Genomic DNA, 22879 nt, shown 5'->3' with positions numbered 1-22879 from the left:
AAATTGTGGATGGGCGGGGTCGGAACCTTATGTGCCATCGCACATTACCGAGCCGCCTTGTTTTGATGTCTTTTTAAAAGCTGCTTTTGTGGTCTTGTACTGATCATGCTATGGTGTTCAAATTTGGAGAAATCAGTCCACCATATTTTTTTTTATTTTTTGTAACGCATACTAAATGTTTAAAGTTTGAAGAATTTCTCATTTAATTTGGTGCAATGAACTTGAGTAGATGTCTTCATATAATACATTCAAGTTGTTTTTTACCAATTTATATACAAAAGTCAAGGTATGTGCCTGAAATGAGCGTTTCTGAGGTTTTTGGAGAAAAATTTATTCATAATTAGCTTTCTTAAAAATTTCATCAATATAGATTTTATCAGTTTAAAATTGGTTCACATTTGCAGAAAGGCGTTTTTTAGTTGTTTCTGGGAGTACAAGTCAAGCTGGAAATTGTCCCTCAAAAACCGACCAAATTCAGCCGCATTAGCTTGACATTGTTCCTTCAACTGATTTAACTCAACGCCCGAAAAATTCTGAAAAGGCTCTTTCGCTTTCGGCGCTTTTATCAAGTCCAGCCATTGTTGTATGTCTACGGAAGACCACTGGACTAAACTGTTGGATCCGTTTTGCTGCGAAATTAACCCAATCGGGTTAATTAAACTTTGTCTGCGTTCTTTTTTACCCTGATTTGTGCTAGCATTATTCGCCCCGTAACTTCCGGATGATTGTTGATTGCCATTATTGCTTTCTTTTGCTCGTTTTAGCTGCTCTTTTACGTTTTCCAATTTTATTTTGTTCACGTTATTGTACAGGAAACATTTTTGCATGGCTTCAAAAAGCCAATTTTGAGGGTTATAATAATCTTCGTTTAAATCAACGAATCGAATGTCCTTCTCAAGTTGCTTCGCAAATTGAATTTGAATTCTGCAGAATTTATCTTTTTCCAGGTTATGACTCATAGCTGAAATAACTAAGTGAGATTCTGCTATGGCTAATGCCCATAATGGCGAGTCTTTGTTCATATTTAAATTAACTAATTGCGCAAGTTTTTCAAATCGAGCGTGATTTTCAACTGCAGCTTTTGCAATTCGAGCTGATTTCTTGTTGCATTCATTCAAATCCGCGTTTTGCTCAGCTGAAATCTTTTCTTTTTCCGCTGAAATCTTCTGGTATTCCGCCGCCAGTTTTTCAGGTTCAAATTCGGTTGTCATCTGAAGTTGGAGAGCTTTTATTGTTTCTTCAGTTATGACTTGGAAACCTTTTAAAGCCAAAATGTCCGAAAACTTTTTCCGCCAAGCTTTGTCTTTTTCAGCTGCGCAAACAAACACGCTGATTTTTTCATTTTCAGGAATTAATAATTCATATTCATGAAATTCGAAACTGCCGCTAAGTTGCCATAATATTCCATTTAAACAACGCAATACAAACGCGTCGTTGATTTCTTTTTTGACTTTGTAACAAACATCGTAAACATTCTTTCTTATCAACGGTTCCTGCGTCTGTTCGACTAACGAAAGTGTGAAAAGAATTAATGTTACGTCTTTCAGTTCATTTTTGGGCAAATCGGGCAATTCAAGGGTCTTTAGTAAGCTATCAACAATTGTTGATTCCGCTATTAATTTATACCCTTTATCGCGTTCGTATGCTAGAAGGACTTCAATAACCTCGGCGAAATTGACCTCACCGAAATTTTCGATTTGCATTTTCATAAACGATTGCGGTTTGTTTGGGTCGTAGGGGGTGCCTGTGATTGTGTTACAAATTGAGGCAAGAACTTTGACATTAGATTTGTTGTGTAAACAGTCTGCTAATTCTTCACTGTTACCCAAAATAGCAGTTATGTAAATTGTGACAAAAACCACCCCAAAGCTCGTTTCCGTCTGTTTTTGTAGTAAAACCTGTAAGTTCTTCTCAAAAACTGTCAAAATTTGAGCTTGGTAAAATTCCTCCTTTAGCTCTGTGCCGTTTAGACAGTTGAATCTGATTGACTTGAGAATTTGATTAATGGTCCGGTCGTAATCTTTCCTTGCGATACCTGAGCTTAGGAGGTAGCTGAAAAGGCGTACCAGCTTAGTGGCAATGTTTGTGTGGTGCAAGTAGTGGGAAAAGTGTAAGCTTTCGTCCAAAGTCCACAAAATTTGTAGCAGCCCGGAGACATTATAAGTACCGGCTAACAATTTCAAAACATTGCCGTCAGTTGGTGGCCGTAAAACAACATGATCTAAAGTAGCAGCCACGACATTTAGGAAGTTTGTTTCCACCAAATAATCACCAATTTGTCTCACCAAATGTTTCCACTTTTCTTTATAACCCAAAATATCCCCAAGATAAACATTAATTTCCTCTATCCAAAAAATTTCCCGGTCTTGTAAAGCCGCCCCGTCGCTTAAAGACTCAATAATTTTACCAAAAATTTCCCTCCCCAGTTCATGAACGTGTGCCATTTCATGGCGGAATTCAGGTGCAAATTGCAATTCGGGTGAAAATGAGAAGAAATTCAGTGCCGAGTAAAGAGAAATTCGTTTTGATTCGTTTTGAACGCATTTGAAAACCGCTTGCATCAAATTAATATGTTGTTTAACATCGGGACTTCGTGACGCGTAACGGTAACACAGAAACTTTCTTGTTAACGTCAAATAATCTTTCACGTAATATCGCTTCAGAGCAATTTTATCCAAATGGCTGAAAACTAAAGCTTCCCAATTGGTCAAACTAGTAACCAATGAAATGTGTTTATCCGTCAAGTTTTTAACCAACGAAATTGAAGCATGCAGATGCAATCCTGCGTTTTTTGAGTAAAAAGTGTCGGAGCAAAATTTGTTCAGCAATCCGGTCCAATCTTGAGAGAATTTTTCCATGAATATATTTTGCTCGGATAGTAGTGAGAAAAGATTGGCATTCTCGCAGCAAATTTCGCAGATGTTGCCCAAAATACTCGCAAATCCGCTGACTTCATTATTTTTAAACTGTTCAGGGTGACAAAATTGAGTAATGAATTTCTTAAGTTTTGACTCAGATTCGGTTAGTTGATTATTTTGTGATTCATCATCTTCCATTTTTTAACTTGGACGATTTTCTCTTGTTTGCTGGCCAACTTTTCACCGAATCGTCGAGTCTCAATCTTTGTTAATGAAGAAAACGTGTGTTCTTTGTTACAGTAGAATTGTAGTCCATAAAATGGCAACTCTGAATGTAATGTGAAAAACGTTGAACAATCGTATCTAGTTGTGTTTTTAATGAGTTTCACGTGCTTTTAAAAAAACTTGGCGGATTTAAGAAACTATAATAAATTTTAATTGAACGAAAAAATAATACTCTTTTGCTAGTACGAAAAATGCTGGTTTTTACTGCCTTATCTCTCTGTTTTTAGTATAACCAGTAATGTCTCGATGCCGATAAGCAATTGTATTAAAACACACAGTAATTGAAGCTTAGGTTCGAAAAATCCATATTTTAGTATTTATAAAACTAAAATCCTAAGGTAACTATGTCATGAGAGGTACTTGAAATATCCCCCTTCATTCTGTCAAAATACATCTTAGAAGATCCTAGGCACTGTAAGCTTTTGCAAAACTGGAACTCTTTCCAGATTTTACAAAATTGCGTTCGATGAATTGCTGGCCTCAAGAATTTTTTTCTTAATTTGGCAAACATATTAGTAAAGCACATTATTGTTCCGACCCCTCTTGAAGGGGGGAGGAACTATATACTCAACTGGGTTTTTTTTGTTCAGTCAATTTTCGCCGATCGATATATTCATCGTAGAGAGTTGAGTATGGGAGATTTTTTTTTGTTTATGGAAATTTGCCAGTTTTTCACGTTTTCTAGGCACATTATCACCTTTCTGACAGTTCCCATATCACATTATTAGCGTTCAAAATGAAACACAATTGAAAATTTTAAAATCTTTAAAGATATAGATTATCGTTTTAATGGCCTCGACACTTTTCGTTTTAAGAAATTAATTGACTATTTTAATTTTGTCCTTAACTGCCATTTTTACTTTGTTAATTCAGTTGTATGAAATTTCCTGTAAACTTATAAGTTTCACTGGCTTTTCATGGAAGAATAGATGAGCCGATACTCTGATATTAGTAGATAGCTGATGGCTTTCATGACTTTGAAGACAATCGTTTTCCAAAACAAAAAAAAACTTTTTAACCTCGCAAGTTTGTTCTTCTTATTTTTCTTTTTGGTACCTAATGTCGTTAATTACAGGTCAAATATGACATTATGGGTGTCAAAGGAAGGTGTCAAAAGGGATTGAGTCCCAAAATCTTTTTTTAAAGAATGCGTTATGACCTTACTAACTTCGACACCGGTTTTTCACAAAAAAGTAAATTAATTTGATTTTTGTCATGTTTGATGTTCTTTTTGTAGACGCAAGAATTATTCTGGATAATTGCAGGTCTCAAAGAATTCTTTTTGATGAATAAATGAACCTATTTAAAAATTTCATTTTGTAATTAATGTTTTTCATGACTTTGGATATAATTTTGTTTCGAAAAAAAAATCAAAATTATTACATACTTTTGCCCTTTTCTCTCTTTTGTCTACTTGTTACCTAGTCTCACTAATAAATGACCTAATACTACTTTATCGGTGTTTGAAGAAGGCGCAAACGAATATATTTTGAGGGCCGAAATATGGCTTGACGGTTTTGACAGCGTTTTCTGGCAAATTTCAATTGAATTTTTGTTTGTTGTTTTCTTGTTGTTCTTTTTAGCCGCTTAAAGAAATGAATAAGGACAGGTCCTAATGCCCTTCTATAGAAGCATTAGTAATTGTAAATCTTTGTGATATTTTACTTGATATCTAATGGTTTTAATTACTTTGAAGTAAATTGTTTTAAAAAAAATAAGCGAATTTTTTAACTGTACTGTTTTTGTTCTTTTTTGTCTAATTGTTACCGAACCTTTTCATGGACTGTTCCATATCTTTTCTGGTGATTTATATGTTATTTTGTTTAGTTTTAGGTTCATCTGACGGTATGTTGGCTTTGTTATTAAATTTTGTTTTTTAAAACGGACAAAAAGTTTTTGATGTAATTAATGTTTGTTGTTGTTTGATTTTTGCTGTTCGTCTTGAATCGCTTTCTTAATATTGGCATATCTCAGCAATTTAATGCTTCAATTCTTACTGCACTGAGTTATTTGCTTTGTACGCTATCTTATCGTTCATACACAATTTTTTTGAAAAATACTTGGGCTTTTATGGGTTTTTTGGTATTCCCAAAAAATAATTTTTGCGTTCTCTATCTGTTCCTTATTTGGTAGACAATTATGCCAAAATTGTGGATGGGCGGGGTCGGAACTTTATGTGCCATCGCACTTTGCTGAGCCGCCTTTTTACATGAAAAGTCAAAAATAATTTCTCGTAGCTGTACTAAAATTTATTTTAGAACTTCGAACAGTACTTACTGAAAACTAATCCTTTCCCTACGTTAAATCGACTCAATAGAGCTTTTGTCATTTCTTCTGCATATCGGAATACGTTTACAGCGTTTTTGCTACACTACGGCCACTAGTTTGAAGGAAGAATTATGGCACTGAAAATCCATTTTGATCAAAATCAGATTTTCACTTTTTTATGTGATTCTGAACTGCTTGCTTAAAGGCTAGTTAATTATTCTGACCCACTTTAGTTGGGGGGAGGAACTATAGACTCTCAAATGGTTTTTTTGTTCAGTCAATTTTGTCCTATCGATATAATCATAGTAGAGAGCGGCGAGTGGTATCATTAGAAAGCCCGTTCAGCGCAGAATATGGAAATAAAATGATTTTTTATATTTTACGGTGAGTTATCGAGGTTTTCACGTTTTGTGAATAGTAGACGTCAAATTTTGTGAATAGTAGACGTCAATTTTTTGTCAACTTTTGGTAAAATGTGTTAAAATTGTTAACGGTACTGTTATTGATGTCATCTTTAAAGATAGAGTATGGTTGCTGAATTGTTCGATACGTGTTTTTTTTACTAAAATTTTTCAAAATTCAGACCTTTTTTTGACAAAAATGGGATCAAATATGCTTTTATAGCCCACTTTCTATAAGTTTGCTGGAAGTGTACACCTTGAATCTGCGGTCATAACCTTTATAAGCTCAAAAAGAGCTCGTTGTATAACCCGCTGGCTTTATGAGTCCAGTGGAATTTAAAAATTGCCAGTTTTGACAATCTTAAACTCGATAATTTTATAAAAAATGGATGATGATTTTTTGATATACTGAAAAATTGTGTTTATAAACTGTTCCTTTTGGCAGTCATTTTAACCATTCAGTTTTTTCTTAGCCACGCAGCAATATCAGGGCTGATATTGATCTCACCATGGATCCTTACGGTTTAAAAAATTATAGATTTTGACCAGAATCTCAAATCAGGGCTAATTTATTGACAGATGCTATTAACAAAAAAGAGGCTCAATGACCACAAAATATAATATCTGAGTGAAAACGATGGTTTTTATGGTTGACCAATTGTTTTCGTAAAGTTTTATGGACTTATGTTTTGCTTTCATTTGTTATACTTTTTGTAGTTCAATTTCTTAGTCTCCCCGATCAAAGATCCAATTGGTTTTTATAGAAGGCTTAATTTTACCCGTTCAACGTTTTCAGTTGTTTTTCTAACGTGTCTTTGCATTCATTTGTTTTAATTTGTTTTAATTTTCATTTGTTTCAAATGTTGGTGAGTTTTTGAATTTTTCCACTATTTTATCTTATTTCTCTCAACTTCAGGCGTAGTCTCAGTAAAAACAGTCGGAGATCCATTTCCTCTATGTTATAAATAAATGTCTGTATCGGTTTTACAAATAACTAATAGTTTCTTGGTTTTGATACTACGAGTTTTCAAAACTCTTTTGTATTTTTAGCATCACTGAAAACTTTGATTCACTTTGATTCCTTGTCGGATTATCACATTATTGATCGGTCTCATTAAAGAAAAAGATAGTTATGACAAATGGACAAATTTGAAAAAAGCGTATCTTAATATAATTGTTTTTGTTGAATAGTTTATGTTTTTGGGCTGAAATAGTTCTCTCGCAAAAGTTATTGATTTTTTGCCTTTGTTTGTCTATCTTTTTGTTGTCATTCGACATTATGGCATCTACCTGATAATGATAGGTCTCAATTTTTTTCAGATGTATAATTGAAACTTTAGAGATCTCGGTTTATAGCTATTTGTTTTAATGACTTTTAAATTAACTTAAGAAAGGATTTTTTTGCTTTCATTTTTGTCACCATGTAACTCAATGTCACTAATAAGAAGTCACAACTACTCTTTTTATATCAAATTTTAATTTCCTGTTTTGTTATGTGTTTTGAGTGATAGCCTCGATCATTTAGTTTCATAAAAAATCTTCTGTATTGTTCAATTGTTTGGTCTCTTTGTTGTGATTTCTACGAGGTACTTTCATAAGGAAGACAGGTCGATGTTCAGATGAGAAGCAAGTGCAGATTTTCAAATCTTGCTTATAGCCTCTTATAATCATAGTGCCTTCAACACTGTGGTGTCGTCCAATTGTTTGTGAATTTCGAGTTTGGGCTTCTGCCTGTACTTATTTTTATTCTATAGTCTCGTAAAGTAGTCTCATTAATAGCAAGCGCAATTGGCTTCCTTATGTGTTGCAATGTAATTCATCTGGTTGTTGAAATCGTAGGTTATGACTTTTGAAATTTTTTTTTTAAAGAAAGATATTTGGAGTTTTCAGCTTCCCCATTTTTATATCTTTTTTGGTTGATTTGTTGCTTCGCCATTATTTAAATCCTTTTTCGGACGATTTGTAGCTGCAAATTCCGTTTCCCGTGAGCAACTATTACTGTTCATAACAGATTTAGTTTCCTTCCGGCTATTTGTTTTGTTACTACTGTTACTACGAAAGTTTGTTAACAATTCAGGATTTTTATATATTTGTACATTTCAAAAGATTTTTGTTTTCTTTTGAAATTAGAACATTAATGATGGGTCCCGTTGGCTTTCAAACATTGCGAAATTGAACATTTTTGATGCTCTTAGTGACAGATTTGTTGTTTTATTGGTTTCACTGCCATTTTCGCGCAAATTTTAATTGATTTTTTTGCCGATATTTGTCATTTTTGTTTACGTTTGACGTACTCTGGATAATGACAGGTCTCAATTGCTTCCTTTTAAGATTTAAATGAACATTTTAGCGTTTCCGGTTAATATTTATTGATATCAGTGACTTTGAAATCGATTGTTTGCGACAATAGAGACGTGTTTTTGAACTCAGCACCTTTTTGCATTTTTTTTGTCGACCTGTTACGAAGTCTCATTGATGTATAGCTTATTTTTTTTCTTTGGGTTTTATCTGATGCGATTTTGATTATGTTGTCGTTTTTTTTATAATATAGACGAGTTTTGGTCGTAATTAATGTTCGTTAATTGATTTTTATTATTATCTTTTTTGTAGTCCTTTTAACAACAATTTTCATCGGCCCTCTGACGTGGCAATATTTTTTTTGATTACTTATTTATTGAACGATATGTTTGTTTTTGGACGTTTTCTATCTATTCATTATTTGGTAGCCAATTAAGTCAAGAAAGTGGATGAGCCGGGTCGGAACTTTATATGCGCACGCAAATCTTAGATTTCAAAATAATTTCAGAGAAATATATTCAAAAAATATTCCAAATGCTTTTCCAATCACGACTGCCTTTTTCCTTTAACGTCAAATGGATTCGTTTGAAAAGAGCAACCTTCATTACTTCTTGTTTCCAAAACGTTTCAGATGGGAAGCGATTTGAAATTTTAAAAACCTTTACTCTTTCAATTAAACTTTTGCTGTCTGTTTTCGGCTATTGAATGTTATGTTACCTGCAGTATTTTGCATACTAATATTGCAAGGTGTAGGGTGGGGTTTTCATGATTTTTCGCTGATTGCTTATTTATATTTTAATATAAACAGCAAAATATCTGGATATATTCGTTTCTTCGTGAACTTGTTTGTTTCCTGATAGTTAATTACCAAATTGGTTTCCGAAAATGACTGCTGGAATTAATCAGTAATTAGTAAATGGAAAAGACTGAGAGCAAGAAACTTCCGGAGTGACGAAAAGACTTTGTTACGACTTTTTAGAAAGAAAAGCAAACTGAATTTTTAAGCAAGCAAAGGAATCAGATTATTTTTATAACAACTATTAAGTTTCATCCAATGCTCTAAGTCTTTATTCCAATTTTTCACGTTGAATTCTTTAAAATATACTTAGCAATTTAAGACATGGTTTTTTAAATAAACAGCAGTTATTTATATAAGATAATTAAGTAAGAACTTAAATGCCAAATTCGAGAGCTTAGCAGCAATACATTTTAGGAAATTTTAGGGGAAACTTTTTGTCAGGAATCTTTGTCTCAATACATCAATGTTATGTTGACAGTAATTCTTTATTGAACATTTGAACTAGAAACTAACCTTTAATTTCTTAATGCAATTTTTGTATTGTTTCTTTTTTTAAACTTCGTTTTGATTCGTTTTTTGTTTTATTGTTATGAACTCTTTATGTAGTAAAAATTATGTTGTTCTTGATTTAGATGAATCATCAGAACTTTAAAAAAACAGGTTTCCTTTTTTTTATTTTTATAGGTTCTTTCAGTTTTCATTGGCTCACCTCTGTTAACTTAAAAGTTGAATTCACTTTGAGAGTGAATAAATTTTCCGATAGTATACTCTTACAAAATAATGATTAGTTTACAGTTTTTTTCACAATAAATGAAAATCTTTAAAAGTTTTACGAGGCCATAGCATTTCTTCAAGGGCATTACCTGCTGCCTGTTTTCAGAGAGTACACGCGCATTCAATTGAAAACAAATTATTAATATGCTGCTTCGTCTTTTTTAGTTAATCTTAGTTAATGTTTTTTAGTTTTTTGAACTACATTTATCATCTCTTTGTTCAACTAATTGAAGTTCTTGGTCGTGATTGATCTATTAACGTTTTTCGTTTTTGAGCCATTTTATCAGGCCAATATTATTGAAGAACATATAAAGAATCTATCACCTGGATATTTTTGGTGTTTTTTTAGTAAAAACCAAAAAGTTTTTCTCCAAAACATTCCAAAGCCAATTTCTATTGTTCTGTTCAACAAATGTAGACTCTATCAATTTTTTTTAAACAAATTGATAATAATTTTAGCTTAAAAGAAGCGTTTCTTAGTTGCTAAATTCAACCAACTCCATTTTTTTCTAATCTTCATCTTTTGCTCGTAAGTGCGACTAGATAAAAGTTTTAAGAATACCCCCCCCCCCCACCACAGAGTCTTAATGAAATTTACCGTTGTTTTTATTCTTGGTAGTTCAAAAAAAGTGCTCAAAGTATGTTGCATTTTTACATTTTTTGAGGGTGAGTTTCTGTGTAGATATTTTTTTTCTGTTTTCAGTATTGGTTTATCTCAAAAATTGTTGCATCTAGTCACCAGGCGGAGAAGAACTGGCCACGTTGCTTGTTCTATGCATGAATTCTTGGCAGATAAAGTATTTGTTGCAGTTTGGATTCAGCTGTATTCAGATCTCTTTAAATTTTGATTTTTACATACTTGTTTTCTTTCTCTGCGCTATTTATAGCAGTTACTATATATTGTAACGCTGGTACAAATTTCGCATTAAAATTAAGCAGCGAAATTCAAAGTAAAACGGGTTAAATTTTTAAACATAGTTAAATTCGAGTTGTACATTGTTTTTTTTCCCTTTTAGCTGGGCTTACCAAATGTGAGACCTTTGCAAACATCGCCGTACATGCCACTGAAGTCCCAATTTACACAACCAATTTCATCTGGAAACGAATTTAACAACTGGCAGCACATTCGAGACCCCAAACTTCACAGATCTCGAACTTTGCCAAATAACCATTACTTGAACCAAAACAACAGCGGCCAGACTGATGAACACGGGTCCGATAGCCAGAGTTCAGGAGCAGGGAGTGGGAAATACCTAAACCAAAACACCCAAGATGATAACTCCCAACACCAGACTAGCCAACCCAACAGAACTATAACAAAAACTGAACCTCAAAGCCGAAGTTGCGACGATTCCCATCTGGCCGAAAATGAGGAATCGGATGATCTTTCAGCTGATAATCAAAACACGACCGATAGCGAAGTTAAAGGAGTTCTGAACCCAACTGGGTTAATGGCTCGCGAAAGTCAACCTTCGGTAGGGCGCGACTTAATGTCCCCAACAGCTATCGCCGAAGAAAGCTTGTTGTTAAGACAAGATACGTTATGGCAAAATGAACATGGCGAACTTTACCGGTTACTGTGCCCGAAAAACGATTTACAAGGCAACGAATTGCGAAGTGCGAAACGGAAGCTAGCTCGTGAAACTTCGTTCGGGAACAACTTAGACGACGAGTATTTGAGTGACTCGGGTTGGAAAAGTGACTCCGAGCTAGTTGTTCGGGAGCGAAAAGTGACATTCAGTGAAAAACCACCTGAAGTCAATCGAATTCCGCCATTGTCGTCACCACCCGACGACTTGATTGTCGATTCGACAACTAGTCAGAAAAAGAGGTCCCGTTCAATCAAACGAAAGCTGCAGAAAATAACGAAAGAGCTAGAGAACACTTTAAAAACATCCCTTGATGTAAGTAAATATACATTTCCTATAGGACATTTCCTAAATATACAAAATCTATAGGATATTTAAAAACCAGCGGTTTTGGAAACCAAATCTGTAAAAATAAAAATTTCTCTTTTGCTTTTGGAGCGTTTTCGTTGGAACCTTTTTGGGCTCAACGTTTTATGACGGAGGTTGAAAAAATATATAGACTGCTTGAAAAAATAAATAAATGCTATTTTGCATCTATATACAATTACTTCATAAAACTAGTTGAACACAAGTTTCTCTGGGTCTGCGTGATTATTATGGAGCAAACTGTTTTCCGTTCTTCGCATAAAATAATTCGGCATGAAATCAATATAGTTCAAATTTATTAACAGTTCCAAAAGTTGGAACATTGTGAAAGATTTCTATTGTCCATTCCAGCGTGCTTCCACCCAATCCACTGCCGTATCCACTTCCAATGCCGGAATTACCGCCTCCTCCTTCCCTCCACCTTCCGCCCTTACCACCCAGGGCTCTCGCTTCGTCATCTCACAAATGCAGTCTTCACCAGTTAGAGTCAACAATTGGGCTTTACACGTTAATGACTCAGCTGCCGAGACCACGGCAAGAGGTGGGGCCGAAAACTCGTCGAGTTCTGGCTTGCCAGGTTCCAAAATTCATTCCCAAAGTACTGTCTCGAATTCAGCAAGATGCTCACGTGACTCAAGTCCTTCGCCTTTGACCTTAAACTCAACAAAATCCAACCCACCTATTAATGCCATGAGCAACCCACAAGATGAAGAGGGGCCAAAATTGATGGAAACTTCATTTTTCAACCCCAGAAGTGCAATAAACATACAACAGCCATCAAGTTCTGCCACTAATTCACCTTTGGAGTTTTCCAAACCGAATTATGGCTGCAGTCCAAGTCAGCAAAGCCAGCTTCCAGTACAGTCACCGATGCTTCCAAGAAATCGGGGGTGTTATTACAGGCTGGTTGCTAACTCGGTTCTCGAAGTTTTCTATCCAGATACAAATCAAATATTTCGCTACAAATTTGGCGCCGCCGAGTCGCTCGGAGACAGCAGTGATGAATCGTATTCTAGAATCCGACATATGGGACCCCCGGATCTAACCGGGTTGCAAGGGCGACCAGGTGAACCGACGGAGTGGCGGCCTTTCGGTGTTCCCAATCAATCGACTATGGCATCTGCCATTCGACCTTCATACCTGACACGCCCTGCTAATCAATTAGCCCAAAATACACAAATGCACCGAAATAGCCCTCAATGGATGTCAAAATTGGTCGATAAACGAAGCTCAGCCGATGCAGAATTCCATACAAGGTTTCCATTTCCACAAGCACCGACCACAATGACAAACTTTAAATCTCCGTCTCGAAAAAAGGCAACCTGGATTTCAAACACAACGTCAACTATTAATTCGGTGTTCGGAAAGCAAAGTTAGTGCCCATTAAAAAGTTTTTGCTACAAAAAGATAATTGCTGAATTGCAATGCGAGCTTAGCGTAACTGGTTGGACAGATCTAAACGAACACTTTTTGTCATTTTAAATCGCATCAAATCGGTGACCAGACAATAGATCGAAATCAAGAAAACAGTAAAATTGGGACCATAGATGGAAAATTAATCTTTATTCTCATTGCCCGAAATTAACTTTATATGCGAGCTGACATGAGATAACCGCATCTGGCCATGCCTCGCGACCCATCTATAGCTTGTACTGTAAGTGAGTTCCCGGATCGAGACTGAATGGTTAATTTGTAACAACTTGCAAGTTTCTTGCAAAAGATGGTTAATTTGTAATAACTTGCAAGTCGAATGGTCAACTTGTAAGAAATTGTGAGTCGAATCGCTAACTTGTAAGTTTCTTGCAAGTTCGTTCCGGTCGAGCACAACTCTTATTGGTTAATTCAATTTAACATTCAGTCATTTACCGCAGAAAGCGCGTGGGAGTTAGTTGCTCTGTTTGGGTAACATAATACAAATCGACCTAATTAGATAAAAATGGTTATTTTTTGAAATTTATCAATTGAAGGGAGATCCTTTGCAATTCATTTAAAAATCTGTAGATCTCAATTAGCTTCTTCACGATCGCTTTTTTAAAAATGTTCCCAAAATATTGACTTTGATTGAATTTTCAAATTCATATGTCACTATTTTCTCAAAAAAAAAAATTAGTGGCCCTTCATTTTTATACTCTTTTTCAAATTTAATTCACACTTTTCCAAATTTTATTTTTTCCAAACATCCGTTTACATTCATGTCTGGCAACGTTTTATTTACGGTTTAGTGCGTATGTGTGTGTGCGTGTGTATGTGTGCGTGTATGTGTGTGTGTGTGTGCGTGTGTGTTTGCGTGCGTGGTGTGTGTGTGTGGTGTGTCTGCGAATGGTTAACTTGTAAGTTACTTTTAAGTCGAATGGTTAACTTGTAGGAGCCTTGTAAGTCGAATGGATAACTTGTAAGAACTTGCAAGTCGGATGGTTAACTTGTAAGAACTTGCAAGTTTTTGGAAGAAAAAATTGCAAGGCGATGCATCGCCTTGTAAGTTTCTGCCAGAAACTTGCAAGTTCTTACATGATAACCATTCGGCCTCGACTCGGGTGCTTAAATATGATAGGCCAGTATGCAACTTTAACCATTTCAATTTCAATCTTTTGTCCCAGCAGCACTCATCAAATCATTTTTGTTGTGTTAGAAGGTTGAGATAAAAGAAGTTGTGCAAAAGATAAGCTAAATGAGACGAACCCTTGAACAATGAAGAACAATGAAGTTGTTGCTCCTCCTTTTTCACAGTAGTTGCTCCTTTGAACGCTGCCCTAAAATGTTGCACCAAGAAGGCGATTTATGTTGTTAGACCGTAGAAAGTACAATCAAATGAAAATTGTGCTCGCGCTAATCTTGCTGTGTCCTGGAAGAAAAGCTATAATAATTCAACGTAATCTTCGATAGAGAACGGAAGCCTTGATGGGTCATAGGAAAAACGGTTGAGCGGTCAACTCAAGGCTTGCAAGTTAATATATAATGGCTCTAATCGAGTGCTGATCTATTTGGACATGCTTCGCCCCCCTCCACCCAAAAAAACAAGGCAAACAAGGTAAACTATTTCGTAAATGTTTTTGTTTGTTTCAGAAAAGAAGTGACCCTTTATCATCAGCTGCCAAACTGAACTTGACATTTTGCCATCAGATATTGTAAATAAATTTTAATAAATTTTAACTGCATTATTGTTTCTACTTTATCTATTTATTACTAGAATATTTTATAGTTTAATTTTTTTAATGGAAGCATTTACGGAAGGCCAGGTTTCTTTACAATTCTAAGGGATATAATTGCAAAGGAATAATTTTTAAAATTTAAAGCTTTTCAATTACAGCCTCAGCAGAGCTATTGCCTGAATCGAATTATTGTCTCAACTACACAGAGCTAAGGCACCAAACGTGTTCTTCTAGGAGCCCACCATGTTTACAAAAGTGACGAAAAAAACAACCAATACATGAGGAATTTTTGGTTGTTGTTACTCGACCTTGTTTCGTCTTTTTCATTCATAACCAAAAAATAAGATGTCAGAAACACAATTTTCAAAAAGGCACCAAAAACGACTATTGCGGAACTGACAGGCAATCATTTCTGTCAGTCAGTTCTGCAATAGTCGTTTGAGGAAATGAGTGACTTTTGTGTAATGAAATTATTTTTATCCTAATAAATTAATACCATCTATCTTGACTCTGTTGTTTTTGGTACAAAAAGAAAATAATTCAGAAAAGAGGGCAACCGGTCAGTATTCGCGGCTGGTTTTAATTCATCTAGCGATTTTGTTCAGCGGCAGATTTAAACTTAGAGGAAAAATAAAAGGTTTAGCTCTCGGAAAACAACTGGAAACAGAAACCACCTGACGTCGGACAAACTGCTCTTAAAAGACAGCAAAGAAAAACTGTTCTTTATGTGTGCAAAAAAATCCGACTAGGGAGGAATACGAACCCGCGACCTCCTGCGTCCTAGACTGAAGCCCTTAGGGTCACCTAGTTCACAATCACTTTTATTCGTACAATGCAAACTTTATTTCACCATAAGAGCTATTGAGCAAAAATCAAGAAGTCAAGCGTGAAAAGGCACTCAAAAAGTGAAATCAGAAAAAAATTCAGAAGAAGAAAACGGTCAAGCAAAACGTTTGCATAAAATAAAGACATAGAAGTTTACAACACTTGCTCCAAACTTCGTTCGAGAGAAATTAAAACTTTACATTGTCTGATCAATCGAGTAAAACAGGCAGCAAACCTAGAGATTGTAAATGCTTTCGAACTTCCGCGGTGTCACGGTGCCACAACAATCCACTTTATTTCATTAAAATCAATTTTAAAAAAGTCCCAATTTTTAATTAGTCAAATCGTTCTTCCTCTATCCGTCTCGTATTATTGTTTTTTAACAAACTAGTAGTAGTAGTAGTAGTAGTAGTAGTAGTAGTAGTAGTAGTAAAAGACTTAAATTCCAACAAGATGAATACATAGTAAAAGAAAGACATGACAGTACAAATTAACAAAGCACAGTAGCAAATTAAGATCTGCAGTCCACACAGCGACATTTAAGAAAATATGTACATGGCCGATAGTAATTAAAAGAAAGTGTTTTGGCTATGAGAAAATTATCTAAATTCTTACAAAAAATATTGAAAGATGACCTAAAGTCAATGACGTTGATAGAAATTAAGTAATTGGCGGAGTGGATAGTTCGACTAAGAAAACAGTTGTCAGTTTTGAATTTTTTGTTCAACGGTTGTTCAAAAAAGGTTTTGACTGATCCTCGGGAGCTGAGTGTCGTACTATTGACATGTAGCTTTAAGTCACTCTGCATTGTTCCATGCCAAGTTTTCCATAGTAGAATAAGGTCAGCTCGCGCAATTTGATAGCAAATTGGATACAAATTTAGTTTTGAAAGTGTCTCGATGTAATCCTCAGACCTAATAACCCAGCGCAACACTTTGCGCCGAAACTTTTCTAACACTTTCAAAATACCAGTTGTAACACACCAAGCTTGGGAGCAGTAAAGTAGCACAGATAAAATCATCGTTTGGTACAACGTTTTCTTGCGGAGAATAGAAACTTGAAACGGTATGCTTCTTTTCAAAAAATTAAAAATTTTATTACATTTCGCAAGTTTCGTCTTAACATGTGTTGTCCAACAGAGATCTTCAGTAACTAGCATTCCCAAATCCATAATCTGTCTAGTGAAAAGAATTTCCGCTACTCCTAGAAATAAGGGAGACTGGCGAAGCTAAGAAATAAGGGAGACAAAGCAAAGCTAAGATTGGGGCGGTGTTTTTGGAGTTTTGCTCAAGAGCTTTGTTATTTTTTATTGGCAATAAACAACTTGAAGCAAATTTTTTTCCTACCATTTGAAGAACCGGCTCTTTAATGTAAAACTAATTCAATTAAAAACCTAATCCTTAATTAAAAAATCATGTTTCAAAAATAGCAAGGTAATTTTCAAAAACTGCTAGAAAAATCAGTAGTCTAAAAACTTGGACCCGATTTAGCTGAGAAAAGGAAGAAAAGCATTGTTAATGAACTGTGATAGTAACAAAGTTTGACGCCAACCTCATTTTGTAAAACATCGTTCTCCCAGCTAAATCGGGTCTCCATGGTTTTGCCATATTTATTCTAATCAAGAATTCCTTTTGTTGATGCTGACTCTGCTCATTTTAGATTATTCCGTTCTTTTAAGATTTCTCTGCTGTTTAGGTTTGCTTAATGTATAAAAAAACTAACTCATTAATTAAAAACCCATGTTTCGCCGTCGTTTTAAAAAAAAGAGCAATCAGTCGAAAAATCATAAGCTGAGAAATGGACAGAAAAGCATTGTAAAGGAACTGTGATAGCCAAAAATAATCGAACGCTAACCACTTTTTTGAAACCTCGTATTGCCAGCTAAGTCAGGTTTTTCAAGGTTTTGCCATGTTTTTTCTAATTTTGAATTTGTTTTCGATATTGACTTGCTCATTTTAGATTACTTCGTTCTTTTAAGCATGCTCTTCCGAGCAAGTGCTGTCCCACATCCTTAAGAGTCCAAAATTATTTTAGTAGTAAAATGATTTCAGGCAAAATCTTGCCAAATTATGTCAGGAAAAAAAATTTTGACTGCCGAAGTAAGACATAACCAACCAACGTGTGCGAACCTCTCTCAAACCGGAAAGCTTGTAGAGGCTGAGTTAAGTAACCAACTTACTAAATTACCAACTGACATCCTTCATTTGACTGTTTAACAGCCCTTACTAAAGACTGAAAAACTAGAAATAGATAATGGAATCAAACTTTTATGATATCGCTCCCAAGTTTTAAAACTCCTTTTAAGCTTTAAAAAAGATAAATTTTATCTTAGATTCCAATTAATTAGCCTTTCTGAAAAGTATAAGTATCAACAACTCTCCTCCAAATTAGCCTGAAAAAGTAGTCTTATGTATCGGAAAAGTGCACTGATGAGAAAAATTATTTTAAATTGGATGTTGGGATACCAAACAAAACCGACTAACGTTGGAATAATTCCATCGCAGGATTAATAGGAGCTACAATCTAGTAGCAGCTTGCTTCAGTCGGGGGTGCAGGGGGATCAACGTTTAAATAAGCGTCTTCAAATGACTTCAATAAAGGTTATTGTAGACAACTAAAAAGACATTCAGCATACTGCTGGCAAATAGCCGGCATTAATTCCCATAACCCTGATTAGGATTGACAAAACAGAAGAAAGGGGAAAAACTGATTGATGCAAGAGAGTGCGAAATATTTTGATTTCAATTTGTTGTTAGTCGTACACCTGTAAGTTAATGAGAGTATACAGCGGCCCAATAAGCATTAGAGATGGTAATTAAGACTTGAAGGAACAAACTTTAAGGAGCGGATATCTAAATTTGTGCTTTATGGTTCTACCACGTTTCCTTTTTTGATAACGTGTTTTGATACTGATTCTGTTCAGTTTCGATTACTCTGCTGAGCATCTGATGTTCAAAAGCACATTGTGCAGAATGAGTGAAGAACAAATCTAGCCGAGAGAAATCAAAAAGATTCTAAGTAAAATGTCGAAAAGTGGCAAATGCAGTAAAGCGAAGCAAATTTCCATTCTGCGAAGTAAAAAAACATAGCAGGACAAGTCCTGAAAAAATCCATAGAATGCAATTAACTTATGACCTGGCAAATACTTCCACCACATTGGAAAGCCAATAAGAACGATTAGTTTTGATACTAATGAATCTAAGCAGCAAGTCCTCAAGAGCAACAAAAACAATCAAGACTAAAATTGAACTTTTGTTTTTTTCAGAAGACAGAGTGAAAATCGAAAAACGATTTCTATGGACTCAAGTAACCAAATATATTGCCTTATTTCAACCAAATATATTCCATTATCGACCTGTAAATAAATCTCAATGAAATCTGTCACTAATGATATTCAATGATAAGACAAAAATTTAACTAATTTTTGCAAAAAATACTCGATAAAATTTTGTGAAGGGAAATAGTGTAAAAATCAGAGAAACCAATAGCTATCGACTGATAGAATTACATCGAGTAACTGAATCCTCATTGGCAACCGATGAGAACTGTCATTAATGAGATTGAGTGATAGGACAGAATTAGGTACTACATATACTAGCAAAACCCAAAAAATCACTGTTATTTTTCAAAACGAACATTGTAAAAGTCACAGAAAGCAATAGCTAATTGAAAAGACTAATTGTATTTGTTAGTCATTAATAGTGCCACAGTCATTAAAAAAATTTTCACTGATCCTTGATGAATTCAAGCGATTGCAAAAAGGCGTAGTTAGAATACAAATGTACCTTGTACTCAAGGAAAAAAAAACTGAAAAGACGTGAGTCAAATTGACGCACGTGGAAAATTCCCTTTAAAAAATCAAAAATTTGTTCAAACACAAATTGCAAACTCCACTTTAGAGGTAGAGGGGAAAAACAACACCTTAAAACTACTTAATTTTCGCTCCGTTCACTACTTAAGCGTGCCCAGTGAAGGGAGCCTGACGTGAAAAAGCCTCAAAATGCGTGAACAGATCTCATAATAAAGACAGTACGCCATTTCAAACCAATTACTTTGGATTGTAATAGCAAACTAGGAGCACAATACTAGCCTGTGAGGTGAGGACGACTATTCAAAACAGCAGGACAATTCCTGAATGACACCTGAACAAATATAGCCGGCAGACAGCTACCAATGGCCCCCTTGACGCACATCGCGATGGAAACAAAAGGAAAAAAGACTAGATAGAAGACAAATGTTTTTTTTCTAACTTTCAAAAAGTGTTCAATTTGGTGTGTGCAGTTTCAGTTTGATTTCTAGTCTCAATTACACTCATCTTCCAAACTAAAATATTATTACTAATGCCAGGTTTCAATCGTTCTAATGAACTTTGGAAACCTTATGCAACATCTCCGGGCTTTATCACGTTTCTTTTGATTGTTCTCTTTCCACCGGGACCGTAATCACATTACTGGTTGAAATTATTTAGAAATCCCTTCAGTTGAAACAGTGAGCAAGGTAAGAAGTCAAACGCGAAAGCTTGCTCAAGTAAGACGTGCTCAATGCAAGTGCTGATTCTGTTCGGTTTAGATCGCTCCGCTAAACATCTGCTGTTCAAAAGCACATTATGTAGAATGAGTGAATAACAAATCTACCGCACAGAAATCAAAAAGATTCTATGTAAAATGTCGAAAAGTGGCAAATGCAGTAAAGCGAAGCAAATTTTCATTCAGCGAAGTAAAAAGAAACATAGCAGGACAAGTCCTGAAAAAAATCCAAAGAATGGAATTAACTTATGACCTGGCAAATAATTCCACCACATTAGAAAGCCAATAAGAACGATTAGTTTTGATAATAATGAGGCTAACCAGCAAGTCCTCAAGAACAACAAAGCAATCAAGACTAAAAATGAACCTCTGTTTTTGTTTTTTTTTCAGAAGACAGAGTGAAAATCCAAAAACGATTTCTATGGACTCAAGCAACCAAATATATTGCCCTATTTTAACCAAGTATATTCCATTATCGACCTGTAAATAAATCTCAATGAAACCTGTCACTAATGATATTCAATGATACAAAAATTTAACTAATTTTTACAAAAAATACTCGATAAAATTTTTTGAAGGGAAATAGTGTAATAATCAGAGAAACCAATAGCTATCGACTGATAGAATTACTTCGAGTAACTGAATCCTCATTGGCAACCGATGAGAACTGTCATTAATGAGATTGAGTGATAGGACAGAACTAAGTACTACACACACTAGCAAAACCCAAAAGTTCACTGTTATTTTTCAAAACGAACATCGTAAAAGTCACAGAAAGCAAAAACTAATTGAAAAGACTAATTGTATTTATTAAAGTTTTCCTATCAACCAAATTAACCTGACAACAAAAAACTAGCAAAACTTGGAAACTTCTGTAAAATTTCATGAAAACAATTAGTATCAAAGTCATAAAATTCTTATTTTTGAACAGAAACGATTAAAAATTTTTAAAATACAACAAACACTCGCAAACCTGAAAAATTCCATCAAAAGTTTGACAAAAATGTAGTGACAAAGTCATAAAACTGCTAGCTATTAAGTCGAACCAGTAATTAATTTCTTTTATACCTTATTAGCAACCAATCAGACCTGTCATTGATGATACTAAATGATATGACAACAGTAAGCAAGGTCAAATATTCACTATTAATTTGACAAAAATACTGCAAATAATTAGTGCCACTAATAATTTTTGACTACAAATAGTGCCACAGTCATTAAAAAAGTTTTCACTGATCCTTGATGAATTCAAGCAATTGCAAAAAGGCGTAGTTAGAATACAAATGTACCTTGTACTCAAGGAGAAAAAACACTGAAAAGACGTTAGTCAAATTGACGCACGTGAAAAATTCCCTTTAAAAAATCTAAAATTTGTTCAAACACAAATTACAAACTCCACTTTAGAGGTAGTGGGGAAAAAACAACACCTTAAAACTACTCAAATTTCGCTCCCTTCACTACTTCAGCGTGCCTAGTGAAGGGAGCCTGACGTGAAAAAGCCGAAGAATGCGTGAACAGATCTCATAATAAAGATAGCACGCAATTTCAAACCAATTACAATAACAACATAGGAGCACAATACTAGCCTGCTGAGGTGAGGGCGACTATTAAAAACAGCAGCACAGTTCCTGAATGACACCTGAACAAATATAGCCGGCAAACAGCTACCACTGGCCCTCTTGACGCACATCGCGATGGAAACAAAATGAAAAAAGACAAGATAGAAACCAGTTTTTTCTCTAATTTTCAAAAAGGGTTCGATTTGGTGTGTGCAGTTTCAGTTTGATTTCAAGTCGCAATTAAACTCATCTTCTAAACTGAAATTTTATTACTAATGCCAGGTATCAATCGTTCTAATGAACTTTGGTAACCTTATGCACCATGTCCGGGCTTTATCACGTTTCTTTTGATTGTTCTCTTTCCACCGGGACCGTAATTACATCACTTAATTCAATGGTTGAAAGTATTTAGAAATCCCTTCAGTTGAAACAGTGAGCAAGGTAAGAAGTCAAACGTGAAACTTTGCTCAGGTAACACGTGACCAATGTAAAACGAACAATGTGCTCCAAAATGAGACCAATTAAAGGAAGAGCACCTATATAAATATAAACCGACTAACGTCGGAAAAATTGCTCTCGAATGATAGGCGGCGCAATTTAATTCATGGGCTGTAGTCTAAATGACTTTTTATGGGTGTGAAAAAATCAGCGGACGATAGGATCGCACCCCGCTCTCCTGAGTCCGATCCGTCGACTCGACGGAGGTATTAACCACTCAGCTATGAGGGCCTTTTCTTCGAGTATCTAACAAGCGGTTTTGTTTGAACAATAAACTTTATTTCGGAGCGAAAGTAATTAACATCACTCAAAAACCAATAAGTGCGCAAAAAATCACTTGAGAAGTCAAAGATTATTCCAGAAAGAAATTGCAAAACGGTCAAGACAAAAATGTGCATAAAAAGACGCACACGTTAACAATAATTGCTTCTCATTCGAGAGCAATTAATAGCCGTTGAATGGCTGACAGCTGCTACAAAAACGTTTACCAACTTTTGCGCACTAACTTTGCCTCGCCTGAAAGTGAACTAAACTAAATATTAACTAAATATAAAAAGTCTTCTGTGAATTTGCTATAAATAAACGGCTGTGAAACGGCTATAAATAAACGTTTACCAACTTCTGCTTCTTTTACTGAAAGCGAAATCTGATTTTATAATTCTACCTGTTTCAATTTGAAATATC

At 35.0% G+C, this 22879-nt stretch overlaps 1 protein-coding gene across 9 annotated transcripts in view; it reads left to right on the top strand.

Moving 5' to 3' along the window:
- Window positions 1-14842, top strand: part of LOC142341759 (uncharacterized) — a 114098-nt gene extending 99256 nt beyond the window's left edge. For all 9 annotated transcript variants that reach the window (XM_075392956.1, XM_075392954.1, XM_075392960.1 and 6 more), the window contains exons 11-13: window positions 10700-11587; window positions 11990-13010; window positions 14702-14842. In XM_075392956.1, coding sequence (XP_075249071.1) covers window positions 10700-11587; window positions 11990-13010; window positions 14702-14712 — 1920 coding nt within the window. In that variant the 3' untranslated portion in view covers window positions 14713-14842. The remainder of the gene's footprint in view (window positions 1-10699; window positions 11588-11989; window positions 13011-14701) is intronic.
- Window positions 14843-22879: the final 8037 nt, after the last annotated feature.

This window comes from Convolutriloba macropyga, chromosome 6, assembly GCF_964194025.1.
Source record: "Convolutriloba macropyga chromosome 6, txConMacr16.3, whole genome shotgun sequence".
NCBI classification, from domain to species: Eukaryota; Metazoa; Xenacoelomorpha; order Acoela; family Convolutidae; genus Convolutriloba; species Convolutriloba macropyga.
Note: the sequence above shows the minus strand (reverse complement) of the source record. Positions and strands in the feature narration are given on the sequence as shown.